The sequence below is a fragment of the Drosophila simulans genome, chromosome 2R, assembly GCF_016746395.2.
Source record: "Drosophila simulans strain w501 chromosome 2R, Prin_Dsim_3.1, whole genome shotgun sequence".
Lineage (NCBI taxonomy): Eukaryota > Metazoa > Arthropoda > Insecta > Diptera > Drosophilidae > Drosophila > Drosophila simulans.
Window position 1 is genome coordinate 15,496,469 of NC_052521.2, and position 15,114 is coordinate 15,511,582.

Below are 15,114 nucleotides of genomic sequence, written 5' to 3' on the forward strand. Positions count from 1 at the left end.
ATGGCTTTGTTTTTCAAGGAATCTGCCGCCTGGCTGTTCCATGCATTTGTGGAATTCATCATCGGCGGCGACTGGCGGTCGTGGCGGCCGTGGCAGCAACATCCCCAGCACAACTGGCATTTCCCCCGAGCCACTGATGTTGCAATTTTCATAACTTATTGCTGGCATGCAAGGCAGACCCGGATCCGGTCGCGCTTGTTACCGCTAAATATGGCGCGAAATTTCCTTAAGAAAATAAAGAAATACGCGCAAGTGCGATTTCCAGTTAATAAAATTAAACAGCCCAACTCGGGCAAGGATTTTAAAATAACGCACACCGACCGCCGAGCCGACTTGTAAAATTCTTATTAATTCTGATTGCAAGGCATTGTAGGGATCGCAGATCAGAGCGCAGCAGGAACAATCTAGTTGGGGCACCTGGTTGCCATTGCGCCTACATTTGGTCAGAGTCATGCCGACAAGTGTTGTACACGCATTCCAGATACTTTTCCATCATTAGCCGATCGTAGTTGCTGCTGTTTCTTGATCCAATCTGGGCAAACACCTGCCACAAGTGGAGTGCAGTGCATCGAAAGCCGTTTGAAGAAAAAACATTTGAGCAAGTGTTCAACTGTGGCGATTCCCTGCAAGTGGGCTTTATTTGAACACGGATAACACGCAGCTTTAATGCTAGTCAAGCTCAAGTTACATCTAAACAAGATTCATACAAAGACCGCAGCGGCGGGCTTGTTTACAAAACATATCCAACATGGTATACAAACTAGGTTACAAATTCGAAATAAGAACAATGATGCGCCGGTCAGTAGAATATGCAATAGACACCGATTAACAAAAGGACGACGAGTACAATGAACAGCTTCGACTTGATGTGATACTTCTGCTCCAGGCTGTTACACCAACGATTAAAGGCCTCGGATACGCTGTTATCATTCGGGCGCAAGGAGCGCCTGGCACGCGGTTCATAGCCGAGAGAACCGCTACCCGCGTTTCCACTGGCCAGAGTGCGTCTGGAATACGGGCTGATGCGATCTCCAATCCGTTCGGCTCGCAAACGAGCTAGATTCCTGGCAAAAGTGCTTTCGTACTGATCTTCCTTGGAATCGTTGTCGTCGCTTAGCTCGTTAGCATAGGTACGATTGTAGTTGGATGAGTAGGAGGCCACCGGCGGAGCCTCGGCAGTCACATAGCCTTGGGCTGCAGTACGCACAAAACTGCTATAGCGACCGGGTGCTGGGTTGCTCGCATAGTCATAGGGCCTGGTGGAACTGGTGGCTTGCGCTCTGGCAGATGGCACAGATGGCGGCAGAACAGGAGCTGCTGTCGCTTCATAGACCTGTCGGCGTGGAGGCTCCACAACCTTGCTTTTGTACTCGTACGTAGTGGTCCCGCTGCTTGCGAGCTTCGTGGTCTTCTGCCTGGCCGCGTGCTCCTGCTCTACGAGATCTGCAGCTTGGACTAGCTGCTCGTCCTCTTCTTCATCCGACTCTAGGACAATCAGGGAGTTGACCTTAAGGTATTTCTCCTCTCGATCAGCGCGCTTCAAGGAAGCCGGTTCCTCGACAATGGTTTCTGGCTTCCTCAAGGACTCCACTACTTTCCTTTCAGACCCAGAGGAGGTGGAAGTGCGCCGGGTCTGTATGGGTTGAGCAGCAGCAGCAGTTGTTGGCTTCCTGCCGGCAATAGGCTCCTCGGGCCATATGCGTTGGCCTTCCTCGGGGCGTCGGCGAACAGCTTCCTCGGGGAGTCGACGCACTGGTTCCTTTGCCTCTGCAGCGGTAATTGTGCGACGAGCCTTTGTGGCGGGTGCCACCTTGTTGCCATCCAGCTTGTCCACCGGCGTTGAGGATGCCGCCGGAGCAGATGGAGCCGTAGTTGCGGGTGCCAGGGTCTCCCGCCTGGTGGTCTTCTTGGGACTGGCGGCCGGCGACGCCTGGCCACCAATGGAGGCGCGCAGGCGCTTTACTAGAACCTTTCGGCTGCTGTCCGTCACGGGGATGTTGGGCAGCCCCTGGGCCAGCATCTTGGCGCGCAACTCTGCATTGGAAAGCGAATCAAAATCGTCCACGTCGGCCATTGTATGATTTTTCGCACACTTTTCGTAATTCGTTGAAAATTGAAATCGGCGTCGCTTTTACGCGGTGTGTGCTAAAATAGTGATGACAACAGTGTTACCTATCGATGGTTCTGTTTTAGGCGGTATACAACACTGAAGTGGGTTTGACTTGTAACAGTTTGATTGGCGTTTTAAGCAAAGAGAACACAAGCAATGATATACTAAACATCGCACCAATCGCAAAGTCGTGCAGGCGTAATAAAACATCTATGCAATATTAATATACCGTTATATGCGTTAGATATTAGCAAATGAAACAGTGATCCAATGTCACTGTTTAGCTCACCCCTGTTTCAATAACTTATCGATATCGATTGCGCACCAATGGACTAAAAACTAAAACACAAATCAACAAAAGCAAAAATTGAAGTGAAAATATAAACTATTAAGTGCCGACAGTGTTATAAAAATACATATTGAGTATTATTTGCTTACAATTTACATATAAGTAGGAATAAGCTTTCCTGGGCCGGAAACAGATTCGAAAACAAAGAAGCAACCACCCACATATCTGGAGAGGATTAATCATGGACATCTCAAAAGCACCAAATCCGCGAAAACTGGAGCTGTGTCGCAAATACTTCTTTGGTAAGAGTTACTACCAGTGAGTAATGATTGGATTTTAACCAAGTTACTTTCTATTTGACTCAAACACCTAGCTGGCTTTGCATTTCTGCCCTTTGTGTGGGCCATTAACGTTTGCTGGTTTTTCACGGAGGCCTTCCATAAGCCACCATATTCGGAGCAGAGCCAAATAAAGAGATGTAAGTCAATATATGAATACATGCACATGCCATACAGTCTAATATTCCACAATTTCTTTCCTACCTTCCTCCAGATGTTATATACTCCGCGGTGGGAACTCTTTTCTGGCTGATAGTACTGACTGCCTGGATAATAATATTCCAGACAAATCGCACAGCTTGGGGCGCCACAGCGGACTATATGAGCTTCATCATACCCCTAGGCAGTGCATAAACATAACTAGATTAATTCGTTAGCAACTAATGATATTAAAAAAGACTTCATTCCTAAACAAAATTAACGTTTATTATTAATCCATCAGAAATTCCCCTATATGACCCAAACAAAAGCGCCGTTTTGATTTAATTACATATTTTTTATTCACATCTAAAGCTGTTTTTGTTTTTTATAATTTTCTGTATACTTTAAATATGTGTACTATATTTTGTTGAAATTTCTTAGCCGCTAGTTATGTGTTTTGTTCATATTCGTCCATATTTGAATGCTTGATTTAGCTTTAGTTAGCCATTTTGTGGATTACATTCTTTGCTTAGATACAATTTCATTGTTTCGAATTCAATTCAATGCGCTTAATCGTCCCATTATCCATCTCTAAAATACATAATTTGTATAAAACTCTGCTTGTACCGTTGCATAAGCCATAATGGTAATTTGTTAAATCCCATTTAATTGTTTTGTTATGTTGTGTGTTTGTATCCGTGAGTCGAATGCCTCCTATGATTTGATTACAAATTGCATTAAGAATGTCAAAAAACCTAGCGACTAAATGAGTGTAAGGAAAACACTCGCCGATCTACACATGAAGACATAATTCAAATTGCTATTATTCGGTAAATCGCTTGCATTTCGTTTGCGGTTCACAGCAAATGCTGCCAACAAATATAGTACATTACAATATTATGCATTAATGTTTATAACACGAACTTGGTGGCAAAGCACTAAGCAGGGCCACCAAATCAATCAGTGGAACTAATTTACAATACAAAAGACTCGCTTTAAGGTATATTTACATTCAATACTTGTTTTATTTATAAATTCTAAAGAATCAATGTGTATTTGGGATAGGAAGCGGGAGTTTTGAGGGGCAGATGGGAGTTTTTTTTTTTATGGGGGGGCTTAGGCTACAGAACATTAAGTGCCATAAATCACGCGTGTAGAGTCTATGAAGCGGCTAGTGAACTACTACACACCCACATTCACATAGATAATCCTTTAATTACATATATATCTCGCCATCGTTATCATATCATATATGCAGCATATGCGTATAAATATTTAAAGTACAAATTGATGCTTAGAAACAATTAAAATTAATGTGCGGCTGGTGGCCGAAAAATTCATCGTAGTCATTCACGGAGAACTTATAACGTAGAAACTACGGATACGAGTAGTACACACACAGATATAGATTTAGATACACATAATATATATTTATATTTATAAGAATTGAATGGGCGGCGCGCCCAATTTGTCTTTTAGATGCAAATCCCGCGCAGCTCCATCCGCAACACAGATAAGGATAATTAATACACACGCTAAATGCTAATCTTGTACGTTCTACTTGCATAATTTAATCATTTAGTTAAACAATATCCATACATTTCGCTCTCTTCTTAATTTCATTTCTCGTTCGTTTAGTTTTTATTTTTTACAAAGAAATCAACACACTACAGTATCGAGTTTGATTCGTTTTTTTCCTTATATTTTTTGTATGTTTCATGTAATCTGTTTGCTGGTTGTTTGTTCATGTTCGGATTACGCCTCTCTCGTATGATATAAATATAAATATAGATATCTATATGCAGATGCAAATACACTTAGGAAAAAGTCGCTATATGTAGTTATGCTATATATATTTATATATGTATAGGTTGTATGTGGTAATAGTAGTGATACCTTAGGCTAGTTATAGTTAACCACATCGAACGAAACATCAAAAAATACTTATGCATATAAATAGTCGATTCTGTGTTCCTCTCGGTTCCTCGGCCGCCGATGCATCAGGATCGAAAGGATTCGTAGAGGCAGCCAAGACTGCGACAGGTTTCGACGGGAAGAAGTTGGAATCCAACGGGGAACAAAGCCTTATCCTTCTCCCATTCCATCTGTCTGTCTGGGGATCTCAGAAAATAGCAAATGCACTATGGGGCGGGCACCATGACTTTCCGCTCCACACTAGTTGTTCTTTACGTTATACGCCTTCTTCTCGTTGTTACCGTTCAGTGGATCTCATTTCGACGGACCCGGCGGAAACGGGTTTATCACAGCTACAGCAGCCGCCTGCTGGCTAGCCAAAACAGCCGCTATGGGAGTAAACATTCAAATAATTAGCATTCAACTTTCCGAACTGAATTGCACAGTTGGGACTCACCTCCATACGGCGCCGGGTACATGGGATAGCCGAGGCCGACGTGCGTGTGGTGGTGGGTGTGCACATGACGCTGCGGTGGTGGGCTGCGTGAGTCGGCGGCACCTGCACCGCCGCCTCCCGCTGCGCCATTGCCGGCAGCGCCTCCCACACCGCCAACGGCTCCATTGCCCGATGGCCCGTTCGGTGGCGGACCTCCGGGCATCGACTGCTTGTGGCCGTCTAATGACGAGCCGGGCGTCACTCCGCCATGTCCTTTCGGGCCTGACAGATCCGGCTTGCTGCCGGGTGCCGGGCCCATTCCTCCGGGTGGTGGCTGTAGGTTCAGCGGCACACCGCCCGCAGACCCAGGTGCCGAGCCGGGCTGCTGGTTGGAACCGCTGCCGGGGCCGAGGACACCGGAAACTGGTCCGGATCCGGGACCGCTGCTCGTGGGTCCGCCTGGTTGAGGCGGCCCGATGCTGGGACTGCTGACGCTCACCTTGACGGGGCCGCTGCCGCTGGTGGGCGACTTGAGGGCCCGTTCGCTGAGCTCATGGATCTTGTGGGTGGTGTAGTACTGACTGGCCGCGTGATGCAGTGCATCCAATGCCTTGGTGCCGGTGTTTCGCGAGAGATCTTCTGGGGCATGGTACGGGCGAGGGATGGGCAGGTGGTACGGTGCCGTATTATACGGACCGGCGGCTGACATCAACACGTTGCGATACATCGGATGATTGGGATCGAACCCAAAGGGCGTCGGCGAAATGTATGAGGGGTGAAGGAAATACTGCGACGTTGGTGGTGGTGGCGGACCTTGGGTCTCCATGGTCGGCTTTTGGCCCTCCTGCTTCACCTTCAGCGGTTGATCGTCATCGCCGCCCTTTTGTTTGGGAGAATCCTTCGTCAGGTTGGTGGCCTTATTATTTGCCGCCGCACTAGCCGCCTGTGACTGCTTTAACTTTTGCTGTTGTTGCTGCTGCTGCTGTTGCTGTTGTTGCTGCTGTTGCTGCTGCTGCTGGTGTTGTTGCTGCTGCTGCTGTTGCTGGGCCTGGTGCTGCTGCTGCAGGTGCTGATGATGCTGATGCTGAATGGCCTGCTGCTGCTGTGCAATTTGCATCTGCTGCTGTTGTTGCTGCTGCTGTTGTTGCACCGATCCCATGCCGGGCTCATCCTTGTGCATCATGCCGGGATGAGGTGGAAGACCTCCACTGGCAGCGTTTTGAGCTGCCGCGGCAGCAGCTACGGCAGCCTGATTCTGTCGTCCAGTGAACATGTAATACCTGATGTGAAAAGATACACAAGTTAGTTACAACTTCCAAAAATTAGAAACAATTTTAAAATAAATAATTTGTATTTCTCAAAGACATGTTTATGATGCTCAGACTTCACTTACCGTCTCAGCTCCTCGTCGCGAGCCTGCTGCACGGCCAGGCTCATGGAATGGCGCTGGTAGATGGCGGGATAGGCGCCCAGTGCCTGTAGATCCTTGGGATGCAGGGCATGCGGCTGTTGTGGCTGCGGGGGTGGCGGCTGTTGTTGCTGCGGCTGAGGCGCTGGCTGCTGTTGCTGAGGCGGATGCTGCTGACCCGGATTTGAGTTGGGCTCCTGCTTGATCTCCTGCTTTGTCATCGGCTCCTGCTTGATCAGCTTGTTGGCTATCATCTGCGGATGATTAGTAGATTGGCATTAGTGTTGCCAAAATGTGATAACGTTAATAAGGACTCACCTGCTGCTGAGGTGGCATGTGCTTCGGCTGGTCGTGCGGACTGGGGCTCTCCTTGAGACGCTCCTCCTTGATACTTATGCCGGACAACTGCTGCGCTTGTGAGCTGGGTGGCAGACCCGGATGTCCACTGAGCTTGGCGGCCTCCTCTGAAGCAACAATAGAAACTGACCCAAAGTTGGGGTCCACATTGTATGGATACGCAGGCGGAATAAAGCTAAGAGGTAAACGATATGTTAGTTATGCAATGGCGACTGACCTTAGCGATTGATCAACAACTTACTTGAAGGGATAGAAGTGGGGCATGCCTTTGCCCGGTCCAGGACCACCTAGACCGGCTGCTCCCAAAGCCGAGAGACCACCCAAACCGGGTGGCAGGCTTCCTGGCGGCGGCCCAGCCACTGCACTTAGGTTGACCGGCGGCGGCTGAGATCCTGGCTGAGAGGTGGGCGGTCCAACATCCTTGCCATTGTTTTCCTGCCCCGACAGTTGGCCTGGCTGCTGTTGCTGCGAAGGCGGCTGACCCGGCTGTGGCTGCGGTTTGGTCATCAGATCCAATGGTGGATCCTTGTTCTTGCCACTGTAGTCTGCCAGGTGGGCAGCCACCGACTGCTGACCAGGTGGACCCAGCAAATGACTCGGGGGCTGTGAGGTAGGCGGAGGAGCACCCGGCTGCAATTGTTGCTGCTGCTGAGCTTGTGTCAAAGCAGGTGGCAGTCCTGGTGGTTTGCCTGGCTCTGCCTGCACCATGTATTGCGGCTGTTGTTGCTGCTGCTGTGGTGGAGGTGCTGACTGCTGCTGCGCCGGATAGAACTGATACATTCCCGGCACATACATGTTGGGTGCGGGGGCTGGCGGAACACCAACGCCCACTTCGGTCGGCTTCTTGCCCATCAATTCGATGTGCTTCGCCGTCACCGCCTGGCCGACTGACTTGTCCAGCATTTCCTGTTCGGCAACTGGCGTGGAGTCATCGGAGATATCACTGTAGGCCGGACTCTGTACATCCTCGCGCGATACACGGCCCTCAAAGTCACTGGGTCCAGGTGACTTGCGGTTCTTCTTTTGTTTGCTGCTAGCGGCACCCACGCCAACGGAGCCAAATCCAGGCGATGTCTTCAAACCTGCCTGCTGGGCGTACGCCGATGGCGTCTGTTGATCCTGGACATGACTTGGAGGCCTTGGAGGAGACTGTTGTGTCTGTGGATTAACCGATGCTTGGCCAGGCTGCTGCTGTAGTGGATTTCCATCTGGCGGGCCAAAACGCAGAACTCCTGCTTTAACTAAAACGGAAATAGATACGAATTTAGTACGAGGTAGAAAAAAATGTTAGAGGTAGAAAAATCGAATACTTACGTGCTCCCTGCTGCAACAAGGCCTGCTGCTGCTGGTCTGACAGCATGGCAGGCAATCCACCCATTAGCTGTTGTTGATGCTGTGACAGAGCCTGTCCGGAGATTCCAGCAGTGATGCTGCCTCCGGCCACTGGTTGCTGCTGCTGTTGAAGGCTTGCCGCACTGCCTCCTGGGACGAGCAACTGTGGTTGTTGCTGCTGTGTAGGAGGCTGTTGCTGTTGTGTCGCGCTATTTGGACCTGCCGTTAGTGGAAGATTTCCCAGAGGCAATACTGATGATGCAGATTGCTCTGCTCCAGGTGTTGCAACTGCGCAGATGGGAGTTGGAGCTGGTGGCGTGGCTGGTGGAGGACCAGTAAGCGGCGCTTGCGTCTCTACCACAGAGGGAGTGGTGCTGGGAGCGGCGATAGATACCGATCCAGTAGCTGGTGCCGATGGGGCAACATTGCCATTGGTGACGGGGTTGCTTGAATTGGCGAGGGGCGTGTTTGGGGACACGGCGACAGTTCCCTGACCCGCTGATGGTGCTGTCGCTGGTACTGCCGATGATGCCACAGATGCTCCCGATCCCGTTCCACTTGCGACTCCTGGCGAGGGCGGCGTGGCCGGATCCTCGGGCGCCTGCATGGAGTCCTCATCCATGGAGCTTGCGCCACCGCCCGCTCCATGGGCATGCGACTGGTGATAACGCAGCCCATTTGCGTGCTTGTACTTCTTGCTGCAGTCCTGCTCGGGACACTCAAGCAGCACTGGGGAGATCGCGCAGGGCGAAGCAGTCTTACATTTCTTGGTGCTGATCTGCACATTGAGACCAGTGACCGGGTTGAGCAGGCTCTGCGGCTGCGTGGCCAGGCCACCGCCGCTGGCCGATATGGGTATGCCACTGGCGTTCACCATGTTCACTCCACCGGCCCCACCAATACCGCCACCAGATGCTCCATCCGAGGCGTCGCCGTTAAGCGGCGAAGGCGCCTCATCCTTCGACTTGCGCTTCTCAGGCCGAGGCGGTAAAAATGCTGTCGGCGATGTGCTGGGCGTGGCCCCGCCTCCGTTGCCCGATGAACTGCTGTTGCTGTTCGCTGCCGCATTACCGGATGCACTGCGTGTCGCACCGCGTCCCTTTGTGGCACCATTACGCAGCTTAGAGTGCACCTGGGCGTGTGAGAAGTAAATCTAAAACGATTTGAAGAGAGATATATCATTAACCATCGTATTCATTTCGTCTTTCAAAAGAAGACAACTCAATCCTGTATGTTTTACTTACCGAACTTCTGGTCTCGGTGAAGTTGCTCAGGTCAGGAGTGAGACCTGCACTGCGTCCGCGCTTGCCGCGTCCCTTTGGAGTTCGAGAATCTAATTCTTCAGTTGGTGAATCACAGAATCTGAAAGACACGAAAATGAATGAGTAATCAGTAATGATGTTTGCAATCCCCACAGATATCGCATATCTTCAATCAAAACAAACTACATATGTACATATGTGGAAATCTTGAGTGGCACATTAAGTACTTAATAAATAATCGTATCAGTAAACGAACGGCAAATGATTGCTGTTGCATCAGATTTAGACTTAATTTACAAATGACTTAACAGCTTGGTGCAAATATAAGGCAAGTAGATAAGGTGCTGACAAATTTACTTAAACGCCACTAAGATTTGATAATTATGTTTCGCGTATATAGGCCATAAACTATATTTCAAACTGATCCCCAAAACAATGGGTAGAAAGAAGAGATAAATCAAAATAAAAATAAATCAACTTGCAACATAATATTGAAAGGCATCTTTATTCATTTATCTAGTCTCTACAATAATTTTGGAAACAGTTTGAAAAGCAAGTCACCATAAGCCTCAACCCAATTCCCAGCCACACCAACTCACCTTGGAGGAGCCCAATCGTGTCGGGTGCAGTCTAGCAGAGTGCCCACGTAGGTCTTGCCCCGCCACGTGACGTTGACCACGAGAACGCCGCCTTCGGTCTCGTGCCACACAATCCCTTCGAGGGTTACGGATGTGCCAGGTTCGCAGGGACCCAGGCAGTCCGGTTCGGTGATGGTGCCCACCGAGGTGCCAATGCAGATGTCCACCATCTCCTTGCCGCCTCCTGCTCCGCTAGCGCCAGCCTCATGCTTGACCCTCTTGGCAGGCGGAGATTTTGTATCGTCGTCGCCTGTTCCTGTGCCCGCCGGCACCGAGATCGTGTGGTGCATGGTGGCTGAGATCATGCCGGGTGCCATTAACTTGGCCTGCGCCGCCGCTGATGCTTTGCTCTCCGAACCGCCGTTGCCGCCAGCATTGCTGTTCTGGCCTTGATTCGTGTTGGCTCCACTCCCGCTGTAACTATTGGAAGCGGCCGCTGCTGCCAGTTGGGCGGCAATGTGCGAGGAGATTTTGATGCTGCCGGCAGACTCTTTTCCCGGCGGTCCTGGTGCATTGGCACCTCCTCCCGAACCACCAACGCCGCCGGCACTACTGCTGGCCATTTGAGAGGCGGAGGAGGAGGCAGCTCCGGTCGCCGCCAGAAGTGAGGCAGCGGCAGGCACCACGGTCGATGGTGAACCGGCGGAAGGAGAGCCCGCTGAAGGTGTGAACACACCCGGTGGCACTGCTGACATGGAGGATGAACCACCGGATTGCCCAGTGCCGGCACTCGAATTCGCATTGCCTGCGGAGTTGGACATGTGTGCGGCACGGCGAATGCAGGCATGATGGGAGCAAGGAGCTCCCACATCTCCGTTGCAGGAGCAGGGAGATCCACCAGCTCCCGTACCAGAACACTTCTCAGGAGTATCCTTCTCGCCAGCCGCCGAGGCAGCAGCTGCTGACTTGTCCACGGACATGCGATTGGAATGTGCGTTCTTGTCCTTGGTCTTCTCACGCCGATGACCCGAACTTCCGCGTTTGGTGCCCTGCGGCGTAGACTGACTGCTACCGGAGGATCCCCCTCCGCTGGCATGGCCACTGGCATTGTTTTGGCTCCCTCCTCCGGAAGAGGAGGAGCCACTACCGCTACTGGCATTGTTTAGGTGTTTCTTGCTGCTGCTCGAAGAACTGCCGCTGCTGGAGGAGCTGCCGCTGCTTGCGCTGCTCGATGAATTGGTGCTCCCCAGGGAAGACGCGTTGGTGGAACTGGAACCGGAACTCCCATCCTCGTTAGCCGAGTTATTGGATCCGGCGCCCAGGGCTCCGTTCTGTTGTTGATCGGTGGCCTTCACAATCTCGTGTTTGGCCTCCGAGCTTTTGGTGCCCGGCTTGGTGCGCTTGATCTTCATTTTGAGTCCTTTGTCGAGCGTCGCTTGGTGGTCTATGGACATCTTTGCGCTCGATTTGCCACTGGAGGAGCTGGAGCTGCTACCGCTACCGTTTCCGCTGTTGCCGCCTTGCGAACTCGGCGGCCCACCGGCACTTGTGCTGTTGTTGTTCCCGCTACCGCTGGCGGTGTTCCCTGTGCTGCTACCCGAGCCGCTGCCTCCGCTTCCGCTGCTGCTGTTGTTGCTGTTGCTAGTGTTGTTGCCGCCGCTGCCGCTGCCCGTTTGCGAGGACATGCCGCCAGCGGAGAATTTGGAGCCCTGTTGTCCACTGCCAGCCGCTAAAGCCGCTGCTGCTCCTGCCGACGAAGACACTAAGCTGCCGCCCTTGGAGAAACCGGCAAATGTCGAAGATGACAATGTGCTGCCGGCTCCAGCTCCCGCTGCTCCGTTTGTGTTCCCGCTTCCACTCCCCGATCCACTCAGGGACTTGGAGTTACTGTTCAGTGGACTCGGACTGTTCAGTTGAGCCACCAAAGCGGACTTGTAGCCCTTGGAACTGCTCCCACTGCTGCTCGAGTTTGAGTGATGGTGGTGATGGTGATGATGCTTCCCCGAAGATGAGGAAGATGTGGAGGACGAGGAAGAAGATGATCCCTTGGCCACCACGTTCGCACTGCCACCACTGGGCGCTGCAGCTGCTGACGAAGATGAGGAGGAGTTAGCTCCGCCAATGGGCACCGGCTGGCGTGTGAACTTAATTGTGGTTGGCGATGTGGCCGACAAATTGCTGTGCAATGTGGTTTTGTGCGATTTATGCGACGATGAGGATCCCGCCGCTGCTGCTGAAGATGACGAGGATGAAGCGCCGCCCTTGGAGGATGATGAGGAGGATGTGGAGGAGCTGTTTGCCTGCTTGGCATTTAGCGCGGTAGCCTGGTTGCCACCACCCGAAGAATGCGCGGACTTCTCAATATCCGCGTCCAAGTCGTCCAGCAGCTCTGGTATGCCGCCAATGTTCCACTCGTCCTCGTACTCAAAGTTCGTGTCCTTCGACTCGCTCGAGTTGGAGCTGCTCGACGAGGAGAGCGACGAGGAGGAGGAGTTGCACGCGGGGCTCTTGCCAGCTAGTTGTTCTGCGAAAAAGGAGAGATGGATTAGAATGGAGTTGTCACATTAGTGCCCGCACAGAGGTCAGTGGCGTACAAAAGGGTGATTTATTTTCGGGGTATGAGTTGCTACTTTTTTTTTTAAGTTTAAATATACTTGTTAAATTATTATTATTTTTAATGATTTTCATGAATTAAGAATTCAGATTAATCGAAAGGCGGGTATCATTTTCTATAAACTTATGAGTGCGTGATTTCCTGTAATTTAATTTAATTTGTAACCCCTGAAAACAATGCGCTCCACGCCACTGTTGATAAAAAAAAAAGCGAGAGGCAGCGAGAGATTTGCAGTTACTTACTCGTATTTGTGTGCTTCTTGATCGCACTGGAATTGTTGTTGTTATTGTGCCGATTATTCGCCGATGTTGCGGCCGCGTTTGCTGTTGCCTTCGTTTTGTTATTGAAATTCAGCGCTTGATTCGCTGTTGTCGCCGTCGTTGTTGTTGCTGTTCCTGTTGTTGCCGTTGTAGCTGTAGCTGCTCCTGCCGCACTTAAATTAGCTAACAATTTATTATTCTTAATATTGCTTTCCGTTGCTACGTTGCTGCTATTCAGGGCCACCTGCGAATGCACAAAAAAAGAAATCCAACAAAATAAGTTGTAGCTTACATACACATACATATGCATGGGTGTGTGTGCGTAAGTGTGAGGAGTAGGGCATGATGTGAAGAAAACTCAAACAAAAATTTTAATTTCTTTCGCCGCTTTCGCTCTTTACCTTTGCCAACTTCTTTTCCATTCCATAACCATAATTAGTTGATAGCTTTGAGTTTGCGTATTTTTAACGCTTTAATTTACAAGAAAAACAAAAAACAAAAACAATAAATAAATAAGCAACGTCGTATTCCTCTCGATTATTTTGCGCGAGCCTTCTCCGCGGCGTCCTTTTTCGTTTGGCGGATGAGACTGAACGTAAAACCAAAAAAAAAAAAGTGAAGAAGAAGAGGAAAGAGCCGGAGAGCAACCACCGAAAACGGACGAAGAGAGGGAGAGCGAGACAGATATGAGAGCGGAAGAGAAGCGGCGGAGAGACGAAGGCAAACAAAACAAAACGCTTTCAGTGTTGGAAAACACGAGTGGCAACTGACAACTAAAAGTGCCCGTTGATCTCGGTTGTTGTTGTGTTTTTGATTTCAACCCTTTGAACTAATAAATCAGTTTCCTGGACTGACCCAATAAACCAACAAACAAAAGAGTAAAGCGTGTAGTTCGCCGGTCAGTTCGTTATCGCCCCTTTCGCTTATCGCACACTGCAAAAGTGTAGTGGCTACTTGAGAAACTAGCCCGAAAAAAAAACGCAACTCGAGTGGGCCAAAATGATGACAATAAAATAATTACGCTCTTATCGCCCACTAAATACAGTGGAGGAAGGTAAATAGTGTCACCAACTATTAAAGATCCTATATGAGCTATAAGTACTTCCCACTAGTAAGTTATTACTCTCAATAAAAAAGTATATGGTATACAAAGTAAAATAAAGTACTTTGCCTGACGTCTTTGCTTATATACAGACAGACATATGCACATATATACATAAGATGTGTATAAATTTAGGTATTTGAAAAGTTTACCTTACAAATTTACAGTTTAAATAAAGTTACTGATAAGAAATCAATACCAAATATGATTTAAATGCTTCTGAAATGCTGTGTGGATACTTTTCCGATTAAGGTGCCACAATTTGCTTACCTTATTCGGGTGGTGGCTAGTGTTCGCCTCGTTACGTCTCATTGACTCCATGCAGACGCAAACGATCGGGCGGCCGCACTGCGCGGGCGGCCCAAAGTACTACCAGTAGTGCCTAGGAACGTGCAGCCGGCGGATGAGCTGATCGGATGGCTTGGGCTGGTGCTGCGATAGCTGGCGCGGATGCGGATGACACTGCTGGTGGTGGGTGGCGATGAGCTCGGGCGCTGCCTTGTGTGACGAACTGTTGACTTCTTATCCAGGCAACGACGCAGGGAGACACAGGGCCTCGGCCCTCGGGCCAAATGGTTCATTTTCAAAACTGCAAGATAGAGCAGAGCGAACGATTAGTTATTGCAATGCAATCTGGCTGATATGGGGTTAAACGCTATAATGAAAAGTACTGCCCCACTCGATCCAAGTGCTCGACGAGATTAGGTGCCTTGTCGCTCTTTCAAGTGCTCAATTCAATTGCCGCTTATCGGCGGCGATCGCCAATCAAATGTGTTTGAGGTTAACTATAAACCATGGGTGACTGTGATTTACATGGGAGGACTGACTGACTGGTCTGGGATCATGATACATATACATCTATAGAAGGTAATGGCTGCGAAGGGGGTACACGGAACCCTTAACGACCTGGTAATTAAGGCACTTTTGCACAATTTACTGATACTGATACTGATAACGAAACCGGCGGCCTTTC

The 15,114-nt window shown here is 49.8% G+C and overlaps 3 protein-coding genes across 4 annotated transcripts; 1 reads left to right on the forward strand and 2 right to left on the reverse strand.

The window, feature by feature from the left end:
- Nucleotides 1–605: 605 nt before the first annotated feature.
- On the reverse strand, nucleotides 606–2,214 carry LOC6735081 (otefin). Its single transcript, XM_002082022.4, has one exon. The coding sequence runs from the start codon at nucleotides 2,072–2,074 to the stop codon at nucleotides 800–802; it is 1,275 nt and encodes a 424-aa protein (XP_002082058.1). The 5' UTR covers nucleotides 2,075–2,214; the 3' UTR covers nucleotides 606–799.
- Nucleotides 2,215–2,391: 177 nt separating this feature from the next.
- On the forward strand, nucleotides 2,392–3,154 carry LOC6739468 (gamma-secretase subunit pen-2). The gene is made up of 3 exons (XM_002076332.3): nucleotides 2,392–2,701; nucleotides 2,773–2,877; nucleotides 2,952–3,154. Exons 1-3 carry the CDS (start codon nucleotides 2,641–2,643, stop codon nucleotides 3,089–3,091), a joined length of 306 nt encoding a protein of 101 aa, XP_002076368.1. The 5' UTR covers nucleotides 2,392–2,640; the 3' UTR covers nucleotides 3,092–3,154.
- Nucleotides 2,772–14,547, reverse strand: LOC6735083 (mucin-19). Of its 2 annotated transcripts, none has more exons than XM_039292103.2 (10): nucleotides 14,412–14,547; nucleotides 13,022–13,283; nucleotides 10,187–12,689; nucleotides 9,570–9,687; nucleotides 8,308–9,478; nucleotides 7,235–8,234; nucleotides 6,955–7,168; nucleotides 6,622–6,890; nucleotides 5,250–6,508; nucleotides 2,772–5,181 (listed from the first exon to the last, which is right to left on the reverse strand). In XM_039292103.2, exons 1-10 carry the CDS (start codon nucleotides 14,460–14,462, stop codon nucleotides 5,108–5,110), a joined length of 6,921 nt encoding a protein of 2,306 aa, XP_039148037.1. In that variant the 5' UTR covers nucleotides 14,463–14,547; the 3' UTR covers nucleotides 2,772–5,107. The 2 variants fall into 2 exon arrangements, with proteins under 2 accessions (XP_039148037.1, XP_039148039.1); XM_039292105.2 differs by lacking the exon at nucleotides 14,412–14,547 and adding an exon at nucleotides 13,441–13,657.
- Between the last annotated feature and the right edge of the window lie 567 nt (nucleotides 14,548–15,114).